At 42.5% G+C, this 24,168-nt stretch overlaps 1 protein-coding gene across 1 annotated transcript in view; it reads left to right on the forward strand.

Moving 5' to 3' along the window:
* The window catches only part of LOC120518222 (pleckstrin homology domain-containing family H member 3-like), a 158,606-nt gene that overhangs the window by 95,949 nt on the left and 38,489 nt on the right, over window positions 1-24,168 (forward strand). Inside the window, exon 3 of the mRNA XM_039740902.1 lies at window positions 19,303-19,391. Within this exon, the coding sequence (XP_039596836.1) occupies window positions 19,303-19,391 (89 nt within the window). The remainder of the gene's footprint in view (window positions 1-19,302; window positions 19,392-24,168) is intronic.

A 24,168-nucleotide genomic window follows, 5' to 3' on the forward strand; every position in this document is an offset into this window, starting at 1 on the left:
TGATCTCCACAGTCAAGTCTCTCCTTTGCTTTCTCTGGTCCATGTTCAGTGTGGGACACACGATGACACCAAACAGCAGAGTGACGACTTGTCTCCATTTAAATGGGCTGAATGACTGATTGCGTGATTGGAGGCTTGTGACGCTAAATAAAGAAAACACGGTTTGAAAAATCACTCAAATTCAATTATTTGGGTCGTTCCAATAAATGTGTCCAGGCCATTTTAGAATATCGCTGTAGAATGAAGTACTAGGGTGCTGTACCATGTTAGCCATTATGAATGTAGAGAAAAGCCAAGCAAAATGACACCTTTTATTGGCTAACTAAAAAAGATTACAATATGCAAGCTTTTGAGGCAACTCAGGCCCCATTTGCGTCTCGCCTGAAGAAGGGGCCTGAGTTGCCTCGAGAGCTTGCATATTGTAATCTTTTTACTTCGCCAATTTTGCTTGGCTTTTCCTGTAGAATGAGTAATACTTGCTCTCTAGTCACTCTTGCTTTGCTTTACTAGATGACGCATTGAAGACATGCAGGTGCACAGGGGACAATTGCTTGCCATTTCCTCACTTTTCAGGAGGCAGACAGCACTTTTCAAATGAGCTGTAAGGAGACCAACACATTTGTCCATGTCTGTATACGTGAAAGCAGCGTGTTGTTTGGTTTTTGCAGGTATCACCTAGCACATATTGGAATTTGTGTGTGACCTCTGTTTCAAACCTCATATTCAAATTATTAGTTCAGATGACAGTCCCGAGTGTTTTAAATGTCAACTTCTACAATTTAAAATAGACAAAACTGAAGTTGTAGCCTTCAGGCTTGCTGCGAAATAAGAAAAGACTTAATTATGTGTGCTAGTTCCTATTTTTAAATTGTGATGTGAGAAGTTCCAGTAAAAGGGATCGGTTTTCTCTTCCAGTATTGCGCATGTTGATCTCGTTTGTTTCTTCTACATATGAGAAAGATCAGTGGATCTTCAGGTCAGGTTTACACATCAAAGACAAAAATGAAACTCTTTAAGTGGCTTGCTTTTCCTGCAAGGGGGGGGGGGGCTGTGCAGCCTGTGCCCCCTGCTACCTCTCCGCTGAGTGGGTGGAGGGGTGACAGAAGAAGGGAGATTTTCTTCTTGCCACCAGTATGTTCTGGATTTCCTAGTAAATTTGAAACATCTGCTAATTTAATTAATGCAACATCCTGTAGGATTTATCAAACATTCCTCCATAGGTCAGTGTGGCTTTATTTCTTATTCTTTTCTAGAAAGTAAAACTTCTTAGCACATGAAATACTTTGGTTTAATTGAATGCTTGCTTATGTATTTGATATAACGTTTTCAGCCAAAGTAAGCCAATTAAGGGTCACTGAAGGGCTGGGCCCTGCCCTGGCAGCATCAGGCTTAAGGCAGGTATTAATTGGCCCTGGGTGGCTTAGGAAAGAGGAGGTCGAAAGTCCATAAGAGGGCACTGGCACACTCATTCTGTAACAACACTTTTTAGTCAGCCTGCATGCACCCATATTTCTCTTACCCCCAGAATTCGTTTTAATATTAAAAATATTACCCCGGCATAAAAACTGATAACTTTCTTTTTACAGATTCCATGCATCCATCCATTATCCAACCTGCTATGTCCTAACTACAGGGTCACGGTGGTCTGCTGGAGCCAATCCCAGCCAACATGGGGTGCAAGGCAGGAAACAAACCCCGGGCAGGGCGCACACACACACACACACACTAGGGACAATTTAGAATCGCAAATGCACCTAACCTACATGTCTTTGGACTGTGGAAGGAAACCCACACAGACACGGGGAGAACATGCAAACTCCACGGACCCGGGAGGTGAACCCAGGTCTCCTTACTGCGAGGCAGCAGCGCTACCCACTGCGCCACCATGCCGTCCCTCCAGTACTGGAAAGGCCTCACGCAGGTGGCCGTGATCATTGCGGTCCCCAGCGGCTTTTCTTTTGCTGGCTTCCCGTCAGCCCAACTTTCAAGTAGGCTGCTTCATGATCTCCCCCATTTAACCATTTTGGTCTGGAGCTGGATTGTGGGCAGAATAGCAAATGGTGCAGTGACAAGTTCATCAGTCCCAAACCGCCCCCCTAAAAGTACGTACATAGGCTCCCACTGCGCCACTTTTTAAAGATTTAATGCTTCAAATTTTGTATAGATATTTATAATGATAAAAGGCAAACAGATATGAAATTTGAGAAAAATTACTCAACCGGAAGTAGTATTTTGTTTAAACAACCATCCACATTTTTTTGTATCGTGGAGATATAAATGTGTACACAATATTAAAAACTGTATTCAATATAATGCATATTCTTTCAATAACTATTATTAATTGTATTTGAATTTATACATCATCAGTTTAACAATAACAAGGGAACATTGAACATGCCATGTAAATATAAAGATGTATTGAGAACAATAAGTTGCTATGTCCTCATCGTGTTCCTGGTAATACTTTTAATTTTATGATATTTTTTGTTTCCACCATCATTATCATAATTAAAGGTTGCTAAATGCAGTTTTACCTGTAGCAATTTCTTGCAACAAATATTATATACAGTAATCCCTCCTCGATCGCGGGGGTTGCGTTAATCCAGAACCCCCCGCGATAGATGAAAATCCGCGAAGTAGAAACCATATGTTTGTGTAGTTATTTTATATATTTTAAGCCCTTATAAACTCTCCCACCCTGTTAACATTATTAGAGCCCTCTAGACATGAAATAACACATTTTAGTCAAAAGTTTAAACTGTGCTCCATGACAAGACAGAGATGACAGTTCTTTCTCACAATTAAAAGAATGCAAATAGATCTTCTTCTCTTCAGGAGCAGAGAATTTCAGAGAGCTTGCGCTCGCAAAGAAAAGCAAACAATCAAAAAATCAATACGTGTGCTTTTAAGTTTGCGCGCATTTTTAGAGGAGCGTCCAGTATCTTCTAAGCAAGCAGCCTCTGTGCAAACAGCCCCTCTGGTCACATGTCCTCCGTCAGGCGCAGAGAAGTCAGAGAGAGAGCGAGATTAAAGCAAACCATCAAAAAATCAATAAGTGTGCTTTTGGAAGCACTGCGATAAAGCGGCATTTCTTAGAGGTGCGTCCGTATCCACTAGGGCGGCAAACAGCTTCTGTGCAAACAGCACCTCTGCTCACAGCCCCTCCGTCAGGCGCAGAGAATGTCAGAGAGGGTGAGATAGAGGCAGAGACAAGCAAACAATCAAGCTCCGCACGGGAAGCATATCTTATAGCATTGAGGAGTTTTAGTTAATATGTAATACATGCTCTGATTGGGTAGCTTCTAAGCCATCAGCCAAATAGCGTCCCTTGTATGAAATCAACTGGGCAAACAAACTGAGGAAGCGTGTAGCATAAATTAAAAGACCCATTGTCCGCAGAAATCCACGAACCAGCGAAAAATCCGTGATATATATCTAGATGTGCTTACATTTAAAATCCGCGATAGAGTGAAGCCGCGAAAGTCGAATCGCGATGTAGCGAGGGATTACTGTAATACTAAGACTTTTTCTATGGGCGGCATGGTGGCACAGTGGTAGCACTTCTGCCTCACAGTAAGGTTCGCATCCCGGGTCATCCCTGCTTGGAGTTTGCTTGTTCTCCCCGTGTCTGCGTGGGTTTACTTCCACAGTCCAAAGACTTGCAGGTTAGGTGGATTGGTGATTCTAAATTGTCCCTAGTGTGTGCTTGGTGTGTGGGTGTCTGCCCTGCGGTGGGCTGGTGCTCTGCCCGGGGTTTGTTTCCTGCCTTGTGCCCTGTGCTGGCTGCGATTGGCTCCAGCAGACCCCCGTGGCCCTGTGTTTGGATATAGCAGGTTGGCAAATGACTGACTGACTTTTTCTATGTTTTTAGGTGACTAGAACTCTTTTTACTTTGCATGTAATCTCGGTAATGCATACACTCACCTAAAGGATTATTAGGAACACCTGTTCAATTTCTCATTAATGCAATTATCTAATCAACCAATCACATGGCAGTTGCTTCAATGCATTTAGGGGTGTGGTCCTGGTCAAGACAATCTCCTGAACTCCAAACTGAATGTCAGAATGGGAAAGAAAGGTGATTTAAGCAATTTTTTTAGCGTGGCATGGTTGTTGGTGCCAGACGGGCCGGTCTGAGTATTTCACAATCTGCTCAGTTACTGGGATTTTCACGCACAACCATTTCTAGGGTTTACAAAGAATGGTGTGAAAAGGGAAAAACATCCAGTATGCGGCAGTCCTGTGGGCGAAAATGCCTTGTTGATGCTAGAGGTCAGAGGAGAATGAATGGGCCGACTGATTCAAGCTGATAGAAGAGCAACTTTGACTGAAATAACCACTCGTTACAACCGAGGTATGCAGCAAAGCATTTATGAAGCCACAACACGCACAACCTTGAGGCGGATGGGCTACAACAGCAGAAGACCCCACCGGGTACCACTCATCTCCACTACAAATAGGAAAAAGAGGCTACAATTTGCACGAGCTCACCAAAATTGGATAGCTGAAGACTGGAAAAATGTTGCCTGGTCTGATGAGTCTCGATTTCTGTTGAGACATTCAAATGGTAGAGTCAGAATTTGGCGTAAACAGAATGAGAACATGGATCCATCATGCCTTGTTACCACTGTGCAGGCTGGTGGTGGTGGTGTAATGGTGTGGGGATGTTTTCTTGGCACACTTTAGGCCCCTTAGTGCCAATTGGGCATCGTTTAAATGCCACGGGCTACCTGAGCATTGTTTCTGACCATGTCCATCCCTTCATGACCACCATGTACCCATCCTCTGATGGCTACTTCCAGCAGGATAATGCACCATGTCACAAAGCTCGAATCATTTCAAATTGGTTTCTTGAACATGACAATGAGTTCACTGTACTAAAATGGCCCCCACAGTCACCAGATCTCAACCCAATAGAGCATCTTTGGGATGTGGTGGAACGGGAGCTTCGTGCCCTGGATGTGCATCCCACAAATCTCCATCAACTGCAAGATGCTATCCTATCAATATGGGCCAACATTTCTAAAGAATGCTTTCAGCACCTTGTTGAATCAATGCCACGTAGAATTAAGGCAGTTCTGAAGGCGAAAGGGGGTCAAACACCGTATTAGTATGGTGGTCCTAATAATCCTTTAGGTGAGTGTATGTTATCATGAAAAAATTCCACCACCATTTTTGACCTCCCTGAGAATATAAATATAATTTTAATTATATAAATATAATTTTAATATGAAGTTTAATTATGAATAGCGATAAATGATTGTGTATCGATATTATCAAGTATAGTGGAACCTTGGATTGCGAGTATAATTTGTTCTGGAATCATGCTTGTAATCCAAAGCACTCGTATATCAAAGCGAATTGCCCCATAAGAAATAATGATTCGTTCCACAACCCAAAACTATTCATATAAAAATGATTAATATAAAATATAAAGTCAAAATACATAAAACAAATTAACCTGCACTTTACCTTTTGAAAAGAATTATGGCTGGTGTGAGTGAGTTTCTAAACTCTTGTGGGATTCCACCCAACGGGACAACATGTGGAAGAGCGTCCCGAAGCAACCGCAGGCTCCCAGCGCTGTAGCAGTTTGCAATAAAAGCGAATCTGAAAAGATCTCGGACATGCTGTAAGCACATGCCGTCAATGGGTAATACAAGGAAAATTTATAAATGCATGGCACAGTATTACATGGCCACTAACCTGGCCCCGACCCTGCCTGACTGCTGTGTCTGTGTATAGGAGAGTGGCAGATCCTGCTACAATAAATAACCACGCTGTTCCTGTTTCAAGCTGAATAAAGCTGCTGTCGCTAAAGTACTGAAACTCAGCCTCGTGTTTTGGGGTACATGACAGGGACTCGCATGTTACAACACACACACACACACGTGGTCACAATGCTATAGTAAACAGTATACGCTCGTACGGATGTTGACTATATATGACCGGAGTGGTGGCTCTGAGGCTCAGGATCTGCACTGGCAATCGGAAGGTTGCCAGTTCAAATCCCGCAAATGCCCCTTGAGCAAGGCCCTTAACCTGCAATTGCTGAGCACTTTGAGTATTGAGAAGAGCATTATATAAATGTAAAGAATTATTATTATATGAGTGAGCCTGAGAATGGGAGATGATTACCCACAAGCCCGCAGCGAGAGAGAGAAGAACCATCAGCTCAGTTCTGATTATGTGATGCTCGGCAGACAAAGCGTATGCTACTGGAGTATGTGAATTTCCCCTTGGGATTATCTATCTATCTATCTATCTATTATCTATCTATCTATCTATCTATCTATCTATCTATCTATCTATCTATCTATCATATAGTGCCTTTCATATCTATCTATCTATCTATCTATCTATCTATCTATCTATCTATCTATCTATCTATCTATCATATAGTGCCTTTCATATCTATCTATCTATCTATCATATAGTGCCTTTCATATCTATCTATCTATTATATAGTGCCTTTCATATTTATCTATCTATCTCTCTCTCTCTCTCAAGTCAAAATTTATTACAAATTTGACCTCATCTTGCAAAACACCCACAAACCAAGTTACTTGCAATCCCAGGTTCCACTGTAGTTATGATGAGAAACAAAGAGATATGATACAAGGTGTGATCAAAAAATACGGTGAATGTTTTAAAAAAGAAATGTTTATTGCAGTAAAAGATTTCCAACTACTAGTCACCCTTAGAATCCTCTCCTCCACTTCGAATGCACTTCTCCCGACGCTCCTGCCATTTTGCGAAGCCATTCTGGAAGTTTCCTTTCGAGAGTGTCTTTAGATGGGCTGTCCTGGCTGCCTGGATGTCCTCAATGGATTGATATCGTTTGCCTTTCGTAGTCATTTTCAATTTAGGGAACAGCCAGAAGTCACACAGTGCCAGATCCAGCGAATAAGGTGGTTGCAGACATAGTGTAATGTTTTTATTCGACAGAAATTGTTGTACTAGAAAGGGATGGTGACAAGGCGCGTTGTCATGATGAAGAATGAAACTGTTCAACATTTTCCTCGGTTATTGATGTTGAAGGACATCCTGATCTTTTCTCGTCTTCAACCGAGTCAGATCCATTACGACAATCGATCAAACTGCTTGTAAACAGTAGTCTTAATTGTCGGTGCAGTGTCACCATAAACCGATTTTATCATCTGATGGGTTTCCGGTCCTGGAGGGCCGCAGTGGCTGCAGGTTTTCATTCTAACCGTCTTCTTCATTAGTGACCAGTTTGTGCTGCTATTTAACTTCTTTTGCCTTAGTTTCAATTAATTTGACTCATGCCCCTTAGTTGTTTGTTTTTCATTAATACCATAAACCGATTTTAGCATCTGATGGGTTTCCTGATCTTTTTGCAATTTGAAACAAAATTTCATGTCAATGCGTTGCTCTATATCCATTATTAACGACAAACGTGAAAAACACACTTGAACTCAACTGTGGCTCACAAACGACTCACAGGATCAAACAAGAATCTGGTCACAAACTCGGCTCTAGGATGGACCTGTCAGAACCGGCATTGAATTGTTTGGCACTCCTCTTGGATGGAGGTCAGCATCAACATTCACCGTACTTTTTGATCACGCCTCGTATTTGAGTAATATTGTACAACCAGAGGTGGTTCTGATGACGTTTTCCCCTGTCTCAGTTTGCGAGAAAGTCGAGGGGAAGCACACTCGCAGTTTTTCCATGTAGGGTAGTTGATCCAAAGTCGGGGTGCCATAAAGCTGAAGGCGAGCACCAAGAACACAATTTAGTTTTGGGGGCACAACGAGACTCCTTTTCCCTTCATGTTTTTAAGGGTTCAGTCCCTCTGATTTTATTCTTTTCTTCATTTATTGACAGCCAAACAGAAATGAGACATGAATCGAGCCAACAGGTGACCAGCTAAATTGTGGGCTTCAAATGCCAGCCAGCCTCTTAATGAGAAGCAGACTCTTTCCGTTAATTAAACTCGTTATTTATCTCCATGGCTTGTTGCTGCTCTCATTCTGTCACAGCAGACATTTCCAAAACTGTTGGTTTTTCTGGTTTTTCTAAGAATGTCGTCATATTCTTTTGGTGACCTGAGCAGATCAGCCTTATTGAGACCATCACCTTTCTTTATTTTCACTTATCGTGTGATGGGTACAGGTTAGCTGGTCCAGAGGCAGCTCGTTATGTGTCTCATTATTGTCTGTCAGTCAGTCAGTCCGTCATTATCAAACCCACTATATCCTAACACAAGATCACGGGGAGTCAATCCCAGCCAACACAGGGCGCAAGGCAATAACAAACCCCGGGCAGTGCAGGTCACCCACACACCAAGCACACACTAGGGACAATTTAGGATCGTCATTGCACCTAACCTGCATGTCTATGGACTGTGAGAGGAGACCAGAGCAAGGAGGACACAGGATACAAACCCAAGTCTCCTAACTGCGAGGCAGCAGCGTTACCACTGCGCCACCATGCCTCCCCATTATTGTTTGGCTGCTAACACTGGTCTACAAAAAAAATATTTTTTGTTTGCTTCTGGGAACTTGAGAGCATCTCTTTATTACGTTTTTTACACTGATTTCATATATGAAATCAGAATTAAGCTAGCATGTCAGGTTTTTGAAATACACATCATTGACGTTTTGACACTTTTGAATATGAATATAATATATCAACACAGTATCTGGAGTTTGGACTCTGTCCCACCAAATTTTTTTTGATGTGTTTATTCCGAAAACAAACCAGAAGACGATACCAGAGACACATTAAAGCATATTTATGTCAATTTACCTCAATATAAAAGTGAGGTCAGCGTGCTCCAAAATGTTGGAGGCACTCGCTTTTGCACTTGTACTGCACATCCGTCTCTCTTTGCATGAACCAACAGTAGTCACCCATCATGCTTGGAGTGAATTTTTTCCCGATATCCGTTTCCCATCACCTTTATATCTTGATGAAATCTTACCCTATGCTCATCGTTGACATCGCCCAGATTTGGTGGAAAAAAGTCGAGATGAGAATGTAAAAAATGCGTCTTCAGTGACATTCCGGCTCCCGTAAGCTAATATGCTCCAGCTCAGCATAATTTCTCTCCTCTGTAACTGTCAAGAAAATTCTGGACAACCCGCACGAATGAGGGGGCAGATTCAGTGGGCTTCAGTTCCCTTTGGAACTCATCATCAAGCATCTGTTCACAGATTTCAGGGCCAACAAAAACACCTTCCTTATTTTGGCTTCACTTTTCTCGAGACCAAACTTATTTCTTAAATGCTGAAATGCATTGCCTTTACTGTCCAGTCACCCTAGTTGTCCAAGGCTTGGAACATCATAACTAAAAAAAACAAAATGGGACGTGCTGGAGACAACCGGTTTTCAGATTTGGAGTCAGCAAGTGAAATTTGTTAAAGGTGAAAGAATCCCAGTAGCAAACTGCTTGCTTGTTGACCAGTGATATTAATGAAAAACAAACAACTAAGGGGCCTGAGTCAAATTAATTGAAACTAAGGCAAAAGAAGTTAATTAGCTGCAAAAACTGGTCACTAATGAAGAAGACGGTTAGAATGAAAACCTGCAGCCACTGCGGCCCTCCAGGACCGGAAACCCATCAGATGTTAAAATCGGTTTATGGTGACACTGCACCGACTATTAAGACTACTGTTTACAAGCAGTTTGATCGATTGTCGTAACGGATCTGACTCCGTTTTAGGCGAGAACTCTGCTTTATAGGCTAGCAGTAGTATTTTATAGTTGGTCACGTAAGACACAGGGGCCAGTGAAGACGCAGCAGGATGGCCGTGATGTGCTCGCAGCTGCAGTGTTCAGCACAGTCCTTAACCAACTGTGTTTCTCTAACATTACTGAATAACGAATCCTAGAGTGACATGTTATTCTCTGTGATGTTTTTACTTCAAAGCACTAAATGTTCATTCTTTTTTTTTTTTTTTTTTTAAGTTTTCATTGTTTGATGTTAGAAAGCATCTTAAGAAACAAAGGCTGTTTGGATAAGTACTGTATTCAGTCCGTTTGTGCTGGGAGCTCTGTGTTTACACAGGTGGTAAACAATTGGGTAACGAGGACACAGTTGCCATTCAATTGATTCACTGGTGGAGGCCATTAAAATAACTGCCACCTTTTCTGAATGAAAACCCCACAGGGTAGCGTGAAAAGAAGTTAAGGATAAAATAATACAAAGAGATAAATTAGGAAGTGGGCACAAAACAATGCTGAAGTGTTTGCATGTCTTGGTGGGCAGGACGTTGAAGGTACGTCAAAGTACTCAGACACTGCCAACAAAAGGCTGCCCCTCAGAACTTTCTTGGCAAGCAAAGAGAAGGCTTAGACAGGCCAACAGTCACTTTGAAGGAGTTATAGAGGAAAGATGAACTGGACACAGCCATGTCAAGAAGCAGAACATGGGCCTGCATGAGAAGTTGGTACAAAATAAGCCAGTGGTTCTCAAACTGTGGGGCGCGAAGATGTGAAAAAAAGAAAACAAGAATCAAAAATATGAAAAATACATCTATTGAAACCAAAACAAATTAACTTAAACTACATTCCTATACTAGAAAAATAAATATAGAGTTAGATAAATGTTGATAAAAGTTAAGCAGGTATAATAAAATATGCATCTATGATATATCATTAATTAAAAAAGAACAAATTGGTATTAGTGGGCTTCTTTCAAAAAAACGTTAGGGGGGCGCGATTAAAACTGTTATGAAAACTCGGGTCGCAAATACTTAAAGGTTGAGATACGCTGAAATAAGCCATGACTCCAAAAGAACCATGTGGAAACATGCCTGGAGTTTTCCAAGAAAGGACAAGAGTGACCTGATGTGATCAGGTGAGTCTAAGATGCAGTTTTTTTGACTGAAGATCAAGCAATTGTGTGTGGCATTTTTTTAAACATTTATTCAAGATAACAAAACAACTGAATTATCACAGTGACACAAGTATCCAGAACCTTTACCTAGTACTTAGTTGAAACAGCTATGGTAGCAATTACTTCCTGGGTTCTTCTTGGGTTTGACGCAACAAGCTTGACCCACCTGGCTTTGTGGATTTTCTGCCATTCCTCGTGACTCATTTTCTCCATTTGTGGATCTCTAGGTACAAATATGCAGACTGTATCACAGACCTTCACTTCCATATATTTATGTAATATCTATAGTAAAAAATATGTATGTATGTGAAACACAAGATAGCCAGAAAAGGTTTGGGGGACCCATCCTGTATATTTTATGCTTTTATTTCAAGAGTAGTGGATCTGCCACTGAGCAATCTCTGATGACCGAGTCCAGAATGGTACTGCAAGGGAAAGGCAGGTGTTAGGCTTTATAGACAGTGGGAAGGAAGAGGAGGGTCCAGTGGGAACAGGCGGAAATGAGGTCAGTAAGAGGGTGTGGTCTGGAGACAGAAGTAGAACCTGGTTGGCTTTAGGTGGTTTTCCCATCAGATGATCTGCAAAGGGGGGTAAGAGAAGACTATGTTCCATCTTTAGTTGAGCCCATTGACTGCCTCCTATCCACACGTGTGTAAAAAAAATATATATATATATATATGTGTGTGTGTATATATGTATATATGTGTGTGTATATATGTATATGTAAAATGTGTGAGCCTATGTGTGTATATGTTGATTTCTTTCATGTTCATGCTGTAGCCTCGCACCTCTGGGCTGCCTCACTCTTCCAGACTAGACAGACAGACACATACAGGGTGAGTCAAAATTATGTTAACATTTGAATGGCGGAAACAATTTATTCACAAAACATGTGCAAGGTGATTTACAGGAATGTCTCAACCTGTTTGCCATCACATTAAACACACATACCATATGTAGCATATAAATTGTCCTCAAAAATTGTAAAGGGTGGCACACGAAAAACCGAACCATCTCCAACCGGCCGGTTCGAGCTATCGCGATCGTGCAGACTTGTTGTCCCGATAGGGTCAGCAACCCCAACTGTGCATTAGTAAGGAAGCTGTGAGCCAGAAGGTACAGACATGCGTGAAAGAGATGCAGAAGATGTATTCTCTGCAATAGAGGATTGGAATAGTGGAGGCCTATGTGTCTACCAGTTCTTTTAAGGAAACGCGGGACATTTTTGTACAGAAGTTTCCTGGCGTAAACCTACCAGCAAAGAGCAGTATTCATTAGTTGGTGAAGAAAGTGGAGTAAGACTGGGTCAGTTGCAAACTACAAAAAGAATCGGACGCTGTTGCTCGTTTTGTGTACAGGCTAAGAAACGTACATTGACGTTGGAGTCGGATATGGTGCTGTTTTTCGTGCACCACCCTGTATATACTGTACATAGCAGTACCATTAGTGTATATATGTATATATATATATGTATGTATGTATGTATGTATGTAAATATTGTATGTATGTGTGAGTGTGTGTGTGTGTGTATATATATATATATATATATGTGTTATATATATATATATATATATTTATATATATATATATATATTTTTATATATATATATATATATTTATATATATATATATATATATATATACACACGTGGTTGGTCTGCCTGTCGGCAAACATCCGCCACGCCCTCTCTGTTGCGAGAAACGATCATAGAAAGGTCAATACGATACCCTATACAATTAGACTGGGACTCAGACTATAGATGCTATGAATATGTGTGTGTGTATGTATATATATATATGTATTTTGTATACATAAACAGAAAATAAAGAATAGTTTAATAAACCTAATTATACTAATACAACTTACAGTAAGTAAAATCTTTTGTATTCTTCCTTTTCTTTTCAGTTCTATTGAACTAAACAAAAACGTGGTCCAGAACAGAGTCATGGGGGTCCCTGAGCCTAACCCGGCAGTATGGAGTGCAAGGCAGGGACCACCCTTGGACTCGGCACCAACACAGTCCTGCACACAGAGTCAGTCTGCCCTCCACAATTCACCTATCAAGCACATCTTTGCGGATGTGAGATGAAAAAGAGAAAACAAAACTTGATTCTTCACTATTTAGACCGTACCTATCCGGTGCTAGTGCAGAGTCTTGTGTTCTGAGATGATTGCTGATATCTTTCATGAAGTAAGTCAATATTAAAAAAAAAATATATATGAAGTCTTCTTCATCTACTCTTCATTTATGTCAACTGGGACACAGAGTAAGATGTCATAGAATCGGATCGTTTGATTAAGGAGCACGTCCAGCTTACAGCAATGTCACTTCAGCAGAAACCCTCAGTGCTGTTTTCAAAAGACTTTTCTTGCCCAAATGTTTATAAAAACTAGAATGTTACCTGGTTAGAAAACCTCACATGATGTACAGATCCTATCGAGACAGAACTAGCTTTTAAAATGTGTTGAGCCCTAAATCTATAACTGCCATTCATCCGGCATCTCTGAGAAAATGACTAAATCAATCAATCGCAAGTCCCCGGGGCCACAGTTTGCATTACCGAGCCGGAGGATATTAAAACATAGGAGGAGACTGCACTGTTAGGTTCTATAAATTATTGGAGGAACATCCTGAGAGCCATTGATTAGCAGATATCATTTCCTCTTTGGATGAGGTTTGCAGTAGGAGACACGGACATTGCTGTTTTTGTGTGTTCCCAGTCTAAATTTAGAAGTGCCGCAGTGAGTGGGTTCCTGTGTAAGGGGACACCTGAAGGCGCTGTGTAAGGATGGGTAAAGAGTCAAATGCTGCGGCTTTCACAAAGTCCCTGACTGGCTTTTACTAAAGAGAGACTTGAGCTGAGACCCCCTTTCCCAGCCAGCCCCATCACAGATGAATCATAGTGTTGCATGCACCCCTGCATATTTCATTCAAATTGCATTTTCTTTTTATTTGGATGTTCTCTGCCTCTCCGGCTCATTTGTTTCTGTTGGTCTTATTTATTTATTTTTTTTTTAAGCACTTGTCACAGAGCTCACATTGTTTATTTGCTTTCAGCCTGACCTCTGTGCGACTACAATGCACCTCTTGTTAATGGCCGCTTGGCTACTGTGACTGGTGTTCTTCCAGCAGTAAACTTGAACATTGCTTGTATTCTTCAGTGTTGTGGAGATGGTGTTCTGGGAGTTCTCCTCTCAAAGTCCCCATCCTGAATCTCTGGGGGGGTTGAGTTCCTGAATTCATCTTTTCCTGCGACGGCTCAGTACAAAGAGTTGAATCATACACATATTTCTTAAGCAGAATTTTCCTGGGATGCAGCAGGTTTTAATCATAACTGCATTTTATACTCATCACTCATTGACTTTTTATTTATTTATTTTTTCTTTTCAGGCTTCTTTGAAGCCTCTCGATTCTAATTCTATTACAACGGTTTCCTTGCCTACATTTTACGACACAGTACTCAAATCCAGATTCCTGTTGCCGTCCCTCCCTTATATATGAGTAATTTGCCTCGTCTTCGTCATTCCCTTAATCCCTTTTGGATGCAGTTTCTTGTATGGTGAAGCGTATGCCAAATCAACTCATAAGTTACAGTTAGCACAGATTAAAACAGAATGTGGTGTACAAATGAGTCTAAAGTCATCTTGGTAATAATAATAATAATGTAATATCTCTCTATTGTAAAAAAAAAAAAAAATCCTTAGAGAGAAAGACGGGAGACAAGGCGTGATCTTCATGTTAAGGTCACGGAAGACACTTAAAAGACCCGCGAGAATAAAGAGATTGGCCACGGAGCGTCTCGCAGGGACCTTAATCACGAGACTTTGTGCCAAGAGATTCTCGCGATGACGTAGAACATGAGATTCTTGCAAGACATGCCCTATTTACAAATAAATAAGACCACGGGCAGCAACACACTGTCGTGTCAAGGAGGCTTTGTGCACACACAGATCGAGGGCTCTCGGCGCATATAAAGCGTATAAGGACAGTACGTTATAAATGAAATGTCAACGACTAAGCAAAGAAGAAAGCAGTGCGGAGAAAAGAGACTCAAATGCGTTGGAGAGAAAAAAGAGCAAAAAAGATAAAGAATAATCGAGGTGCTAATTCAGAAAATAAGGAAAGTAATTAACAGCCCGGAACAAGTGGAATTGAAAAAAAGCACGTCCAATCGGACTCAGAATTAAAAGACAAAGTAGAACTTCATAAAGACGTTCACAAACGTTGCCGCTATACACATGCAGAGCCGGTTAGAGATTATGAAAGCAGTGGAATTCGAAAGGCTCCAAAAATAAAAACGTTGACATGATACACATGTGGAGAAAGTTAAAGAATATGAAAGTAGGAAAATTAGAAAGTATAAAAAAAGAAAGTAAAGATTGCAGTAGCGCAAACAAACGGAAATTATTACTCGAAAAAAGGCAAAGTAATCACCACGGACCAGGTGTCATTGAAAAGAAAGCAGGACAAAGCGAGGTCAGAAATAAAAGACAGAGTAGAAAACAAAGTAAAATGTCATAAAGAGGTTAAAAAACAAGGTGGCCAAACACATGCAGAGCAGGTTAGAGATCATGAAAACTGGAATTCAAAAGACTCAAAAAAAAAGTTGGCACTGTGGCGAGTGGCTGGGGGTGGTACCTATCCGGGACACCCAGGAGGACTGGAGGAGGGCTTTCGCCTCCTCCATACCACTTGAGAGCGACTGCCCTGCTGGCTTTGGGGACCACAGGAAAAGAGCTTAGTAGCTCAACCCTAAAGGGGCCCGTGGTCACCACCCGGGGGCGCCCAAATGCCTGATGAACCCTGGCCCTCAGCACTTGGAAGTGCTGGGGGGGACCACCAGGGACAACCGGAGTGCTTCCGGGTGCACAGCCAGTACTTCCGCCACACTGGGGAGTGCCAGTGGAAGATTATCGGGAGGCACCTGGAGCACGTCCGGGTGGGGATAAAAGGGGCCGCCTCCCTCAATTCGTTGGCTGGAGTCGGGTAAGGAGAAGGACAGAGCTCAGGAGGAGAAGAAAGGAGGGCGGCCTGAAGAGAGTGAGGCATTGTGTTAAGGCCTGGACTTTGGGGGAGTTTTAGCTGCGGTATCAGGGTACACCCTACTCTTTTCGAAAGATGCCCTGGGATCTTTCATCATCAGAGAGAGTCGTAACCCCGGTTTTATGTCTCATTTGAAGGGCCGGTGCCATTTTTGCCGCACAAGTGTCCTCGTCACTGCACTGAGGCACTAGCATCAACAGTTCCGGCCGCAGGGTAAGCGCCCCCTGCTGATCAGCAGCAAACTCAAGCCTTTCTTAGATGGTCTCCCATCCAAGTACTGGTCGAGTTTTTGTAATCTGGTGCCAATGTCTGCATTTACAGTAATAGTGCTTCCACTTGTTTCTGTTGTTTTTGGGGGGCTGTCAATAAATATTTGTTAGGAGCACACGCTGATACAGCGCATTGCCGCCTCCACCACATGACAAACCCACTTAGGGTCCAAGATTAGGACCTGAGTGTAGCCTTGCAATGTGGGTGGCACCTCGACACCACGCTAGGTCAGATGGAATAGAACCAGTGGGAGTTTTTTTTATTTATTTATTTTTTTATGGTGGCTGGAGTGCCAATCCTGCCACCGACCCCCAGGTTTTTCCCTGTAGGTTGAAGAGCCTACGTGCAGGGCTGGTTGCAGATTAACGTCATACTCAGGACGGAGCAATTGCAGGTTAAGGGCCTTGCTCAGGGGCCTAACGAAATAGAGTCACTTTGGCCATTTGCATGGCCGGGACGCCTCTTCTTTGTATGTCCCTGGGGCAACAAGTATGGACAGAACAGTACCTCCCCTAGGACGCTAGAGGGCAGTCCCCATGTGTAGCAGTGGTGACTCAGATTCCAGCAGGGCTTCATGGGAGATGGAGTTCTCTATCTCTATAACCCTGTTGGGATCCGGGGGTGCTGCCAGGGGGCACTGCAGTGGTTTCTGAGCCCGTGTGGGGCGGTTCGTCTGGCAAACCCAGAAGTGCAGCTGGAAATTGGTCATCAGGCACCTGGAGCACTTCCGGGTGGGCTATACAAGGAGCCAGCTGGCACCACACCGGGAGCCAGAGTCGGGAGGAGGGAGACAAAGCTTGTCAGAGAGGAGTGGTGGAGAAAGAAAGAGAAAAAGAAAAAGAAAAGTATTGTGTTTGTTGGAATGTGTTGTGCCTGTGGGAACGAGGAAGGCGTTGCCCACAGGTGAAGAAAAAGAAAATAACACATTTATTTGTTTTATCAGTATGCCTCCTGCGTCAGGCTGAGTGTTGATATAGCGCCTTTTTTCACAGTGTTTACAGGATTGCCAGTGAAGATCCCTAGCCTCAGATCCACCGCTTCGCCCCCAGTAAATATTACATGATTTTTATAGGCATGTTGCAGTGTGAGCCAGTGCTGAGAGGGTGCCAGTGGTATGAGCTCACCTGTATTGCACAGGGCACAACTAAATCCTGCATCAGTTACACCCAAGACAGAGTGAGTGAGAGTCACAGTAGGAGGAATGGTCCTGAATAAGCCAGTCAAACGGCAGTATGCCCTATGGGGTGTGCTGGGTGGCCCACAAGGGCAACCAGCATGTACAGTAAAGGAGAGGAAGGTGGGCCTATGTACAAGTATTCACCACTTCTCCAGGGTAATTTCTATCCATCTATTAACCAACCCGCTATATCCAAACTACAGGGTCACGGGGGTCTGCTGGAGCTAATCCCATCCAACACAGGGCGCAAGGCAGGAAACAAACCTTGGGCAGGGCACCAGCACACACACACACACACACACACACACACACACACTAGAGACCTAACCTGCATGTCTTTGGACTGTGGGAGGAAACCCACGCAGACACGGGGAGAACATGCAAACTCCACGCAGGGAGGACCTGGGAAGCGAACAAAGGTCTCCTAACTGTGAGGCAGCAGCGCTACCCACTGCGCCACCGTACCGCCTCCAGGGTAATTTAATACTGGAATTGACCTCTGGCTAACAAACTGGCGGAAATGAAAACCAGAAACCATGGTGGTTCCCAAAGATCAGGATTAAACAACAGCAAACTTTAAGCCTAAAAATCGAAGAATTTAAACAAAATACTTTTTTTTTTTTTTTTTTCCCCTGTGGTTGTCTGCCTCTCCTGACTCAGAGACGATTGCCTCAATTGAATCGTTTTCCTTGCCTGTTTATTTCATCCATCAATCCTTATTGTAGGCAGAAATTCTCAGATGATTCCACACAATGATAGCAATAATTTATTTCATGTACAGCCCAATATCACACAAGAAAAGTCTCAGTGGGCCTTAACAGGCCCTGTTCTTTAACAGCACCCCCAGCCTTGAGTCCCTAAGAAGATGAGTAAAAACCTCACCAAATACAACCGTCGTAGGGAAAAAGAATGGAAGAAATGTACTTATGAGGTGTATTGATGAAAGGGACAAGACAAAGGAGAGGAGTCAGGTGGAAAACTTTGTTTGTTTCTTTGTGCAAATAATAATAATTCTTTACATTTATATAGTGCTTTTCTCACCACTTAAAGAGCCCTCCATGCATGGAGCACCTGGGACTTGAACCCCCTGATCTCCATACTGCAAGAAAAAAACAAGGAACTGGTTAGTGACTTCCACTACTCCAAAGGCCCCCAAAGTCAGGGAGTTAATGTAGAGGTGGTCAGTCAGTCATTCTCCAACCCGGTATATCCAAACACAGGGTCACGGGGGTGTGCTGGAGCCAATCCCAACACTGTTCTGTTATGTCACCAAGTAATAATTTCTATTTGTTTGCACTAATGCGATCTTTACTATCAGTTTTTGAGACTTTCGAATTTTAGTACTTCTATAATCTCTAACCTGCTGTGCATGTGTATCACACCAACGTTTTTGAATTCTTTACGACATTCTACTTTGTCATCTACTCTTTGTCTTTTATTTCCGGCCCCGGGCCTGGTAAAATCTCTTGGCGCAAAGTTTCGTCTCGCGGGACGTGAAATGAACTCTCTGAAAAAGTCCCATCTCGTTCCAGGATTTTATTTTATATAATAAAGAAATATCGAAAACCAGTGTGTTAGTGTTGCACAGTAATCCAGTTTTATGATCTGAACCTGTAATTCTGTTGATTCAGGTCTAATTGTCTAAGCAAACGATTACACCGCCTGTCCTAAAGATGAGCGGATTTCATAAATCACAAACTGGCCTGTGGTCATCTCTGAACCAAACCTCAACAATGACATTAGCCTGTCCTTCTGCAGTTTTTACTGTAACAGGTATTTAATAACTGAAGTAACATTGTTCTGGATTGTCCAAGAACTGGAATCATCGAGTCATTTCTTCACCTGTTGTGTTCATTTTAAAAGTGTACTCCTGCTGCTGTGAAAGTTGTAGTTTACTCGTGACTTTAGTTTTAAAATGTCTATGTGTTTTTTTTTTTTTGCAGTGTGTCGGAAATCCCTGAAGAAATGAGGAGCCTGATAATTGAAAAAAATAAGGGAACAATTGAAGACGACTCCAGCTTACTGGTTAAAGGTATCATTGTTATATACTCTTTATTGTACTACTGCAGCTTTTAACAATGTTGTTTCATTTTTAACATTTGCATCCATCCAACATCCTAAGATGCTATCACAGGGCTGCTGGAGCTTCAGTCATTGGGCACCAGGTAGGAACAGCTACTGGACAGAGTGACTAGTTTATCACGGGGTGAACACAACCACCCCCCCAAACACACACACACACACACACTAGAACACACACACACACACACACTAGAGCCAGTTTAGAAATGATAATCCATCTAACCTGCACGTCTTTGGACTGTGGAAGAAACCCATGCAGACCTGAGGAGAACATTTAAACTCCACACAGGGAACAACCAAGACACGTACACCAGTGTCCAATGGCACTGCAAGGCAGCAGTTCTACCACTGTGTTTCCATGCCATTCTGTTTGAATTCCTATGACCATAACTACTAAAGCTGTCTCTTATTCTGAATAGAATCTGGTGGGCTTTACAAAATGAGCTTTACCATTTGACCAGCCTTTATAAACCAACCAACAAACCATCCATTATCCAACCCGCTATATCCTAACAACAGGGTCAAGGTGGTCTGCTGGAGCCAATCCCTGCCAACACAAACCCCGGCCAGGACGCCAGCCCACCGCAGGGCGCGCACACACACCCACACACCCCATACTCACACTAGGGACAATTTAGGATTGCCAATGCACCTAACCTGCATGTCTTTGGACTGTGGGAGGAAACCGGAGTGCCACGCAGACATGGGGTGAACATGCAAACTCCACGCAGGGAGGATCTGGGAAGCGAACCCTGGTCTCCTAACTGCGAGGCAGCAGTGCTACCCACTGTGCCACTGTGCCTTCCCACCCTTATAAACCAATTTTTTTAAAAGTCTAACATTCTCCTTTTTTTATTGAATTTATTAAAAGCAAGTAACATTTCCATACAAACAAGTCAAACTTAACAAAACTAAATTCAGTTCAGCCACCACACCCCAGAGAAGGAGAGGAAAGCCAACAGCTAGAGTAAAACTTTAAGAACAGAAACATGGGAAGAGAATCCATTTTCCTCAATATAAAAGCTTATTCTAAAATTCTATTGATTAGTTCCTGCCAGGTTTTAAAAAAGTTTTGAACGGATCCACTAAGGGAGAATTTGATTTTTTTCCCCAATTTCAAATAGTATATAACATCAGTTACCCACTGACTTAAAACAGGTGGGCTAGGGTTCTTCCAGTTGAGCAAGAGAAGTCTGTGTGCTAGTAGTGTAGTAAAGGCAACTACAGTTTGTTTGTCCTTCTACACTTTAATACCACCAAACACAACTGTTAGGGGATTAGGAGGGATTGTGACACCAAGGCTCTCGAATAAGCATTTAAAAATGTTGGTCCAGAATGATGTATATTTGGTGCAGGCCCAGAACATGTGGCCCAGTGAGGCAGGAGCCATACATTCTCAAAGCCACTTCAATTTGTCTCCACCTATCCTGATGAGAGTTAAAGTGGCAACATGCCGAGCTGAGCAGAACAGGCCACCCTGACATTAGCAGCTTCCTCCATCTCTCCCTGGGGAGTTTCCAGATTTTGACAGCTAGGTATATATATATATATATATATAAAATCCTAAGCCTATGATTTTATGTCACATTTTTTGTCACGCTTTATATCGGGCATATTTTAAAACCTACATATATATGTTTGGTATCATTCTTTTCAGAATTTATCGAACTTTAATGTGATGTTAGATTTTCAGATTCTTATTCCGTCTTTAAATTCTAAACTAAAAAATATCAAGAAGTCACATCTCGCGAGGCGAGACTTTGTGCCAAAAGATTTAATTACGCCTGGGGCTGGAAATAAAAGCCAAAGAGTGGGACAGCTGCTGTACAGGCTTTTAAATGTTCGAAGCGCCATGCGAGATGCAGATCACGTGGCAGCAGCGAGCCAGCAGCTAATCAAGCAAAGAGGAGGTAAAAAAAAAACAAACTGTATTTGTTTCCCTTTGTATCACCATTTAAGTGGGGATGTTGGAGGAGTGACCGCATCTCCTTGGGGTGCAACACGAGCGGCAGAGACACGAAGCGCAGGCTGGGGGGGTTGGCGAGCAGGGGGAAACCCCCTAGTTTATATATATATATATATATATATATATATATAAATTTCACCTGTTTAGTACCCGTGTGCTGTGCATTTGTGATTTGAAAGTCAATTTGAAGAAAAGCACAAGCTAAATGTACATAAGGAAATGAATTAGCAGAAACTCACAGAAAGATTCTTCCAGAGGGAACAGAAAAATGGCAGCAGCAGATTTACATGGTAAGTATTTGTGATTTACAAGCCATTTCACTATGAACCTACTGATATTCCATGCAGTCACCAAAAATAAAAGCTCCAAAGTGACAATTCATTCAACAATTTTTTCAGCATTTCTTGCACTGATTTGCACGCTGCACTTTGTATACGTATTTACTCTAGCTGTGTAAGCCTGTGCTGTATTGAAATTGTCAGAAAACAAATTGAAATGTGGAGATGTCGGGAAATGAACTACTCTGGGTGTCTCTCTCATAGGAGGTTTCGTTTTGCCAGTGTGCTCACCTCGCTTGTGTTATTAGCGACTAAGCAAGGTTCTGTTTCCTCTGAGGTGGAACCCTTATCCTGACTCCACCTGTCATTACTGGGCCAGACAGACAGACACGCTTCCATGCGTAGACATTTATATATAAGATATTATATGTATATTATATATTACTAGCTGTGTAAGCCCATGCTGTAAAAAGTCCGGGCTCCTACAAACCATGGATTCCGGCACTTCAATCAGTCAATCACATTGCTTGTGCATTTGTGGCTAAACGAAGTTCTCTTTCCTCTGAGGTTTCATTTTGCTGATGTGCTAACCTTTGTTGTGTATTAGCGGCTAAGTGAGGTGCTTACTCGGCGGTTTTATTTTCCCAATGTGCTTGCCTCCGTTGTCTACCTCTCTTAGGAGGTTTTGTTTTGCCGATGTGCTCGCCTCGCTTGTGTATCAGTGGCTAAATGAGTTTCTCTCTTTTCTCAGCAGTTTCAGTTTGGCGATAGATTCACTTTCTTTGAGCTTCATGCTGTAGCCTTGCAATTCCGGGCCGGCCAGCCAGACAGACACACACACTTCCATGCATAGGCGTTTATATATAAGATATTATATGTATATTATAGATAGATAGATAGATAGATATATTACTAGCTTCTAGAAACCATGGATTCTGGCACTTCAATCAGTCAATCACATCGGTTGTGCATTTGTGGCTAAGCGAGGTTCTCTTTCCTCGGCGGTTTCTTTTTCCCAACTTGCTCGACCTCAGTTGTCTAATAGCGGCAAAGTACGTTTCTCTTTCCTCTGCGGTTTCGTTTTGCTGATGTGCTCGCCTCCATTGTCTATCAGCGGCTAAGTGAGTTTCTCTTTTCTCTGCAGTTTCACTTTGGCGACAGAGTCACTTTCTTTGAGCTTCTTGCTGTAGCCTTGCACTTCCGGGCCAGCCAGACACACACACACTTCCACGCATAGACGTTTATATCTAAGATATATTCCATATACTGTCATTCTCCCAGTTTGTCCTGCATCTGCCCACTGTTGTTCTTCCAAACAGGTGTGCCTGGTATGTCTCTTGAGGGGAGGCTCCAAGGGGGTATCCTATCTACATGCCTGGACCATCTCTGTTGTCCCCTGTCATTTCAGAGATGCCGAATGTCTACTCCCAGGTTCTCCCTTAAAGCTTAGCACCTCATCCTCTCACATAGAGTGAGTCCTTTGTACTCACAGTCTCGTTCTTTCAGTTACCACCCGTCCCTGAAGTGGCCAGTAAATTCAAAGCTTTGTCTGGGGACTTTGTTTCCCCTTCACCACTATGGCCCAGTATAACTTCTGCCAAACAGCTGCTAACACACCGATTCCTTGCTCTGTCTCACCTCTACTCTCATTGGTGAACAAAACCCTGAGGTTCCCAAAATCCTCTGCCTGAAGCTGGTGATCAGCCTTTTCCTAACAGAACAAGCAGCTCTTTTACTAGAAAGGACCATGATCTCAGATGTGAAGGTGCTGATTGTTTTTTTTTCCAACTTTATGACTTCAGACTGTTGTAGTGAGTGCCAGCAGTGACTGGAGAGATGGCACCCGTTGATTCTTAAAATGAATAATCTCAGAGCCTTTGGTTTGCTTTGATATCCAGTTTGTGAAATTGAAATTGACATTTTTCAAATCCCTTTTGTTCCAGTTCCATCTTATGAGTGGGCACAGCCTATAACCCTAGCAGCTTCACACACAAGACGGGCACCAATCTATCACAGAGCCCACTCGCACACCCACCTAAAACTCAATGGTGGCCAATTTAGAATCCTCCAATTAACCTAACACAAACACATTTTTGGGGTCTGGCAGAAAAATTAGAGTACCTAGAGATAAAAATCAAGGAGACGTTGGTCAGAATGTGCAGATTCCACAATGCCCAGGGATGGGATTTGAACCCAGGGCATTGTACCGTGTTTCCCCGAAAAGAAGTCCGGGTCTTATGTTAATTTTTGCTCCAAAAGATTCACTAGGGCTTATTTTCAGGGGATATCTTATATTTATTCCTGTACAACAATATACATTTATCCAAATACAGTCATGTCATCTTCTTCTAGAATATCGTCATAACTCTCCACATTCAAACCCTGAATTCACTTTGCAGGTCGATGCGTCTGCTTCGATGTTTGATGAGTGGTTCGATCTGGTGAAGCAAAATGCCGACATACAAAATGCATGCATGTTGCTT

Source organism: Polypterus senegalus, chromosome 17 (assembly GCF_016835505.1).
Source record: "Polypterus senegalus isolate Bchr_013 chromosome 17, ASM1683550v1, whole genome shotgun sequence".
Lineage (NCBI taxonomy): Eukaryota > Metazoa > Chordata > Cladistia > Polypteriformes > Polypteridae > Polypterus > Polypterus senegalus.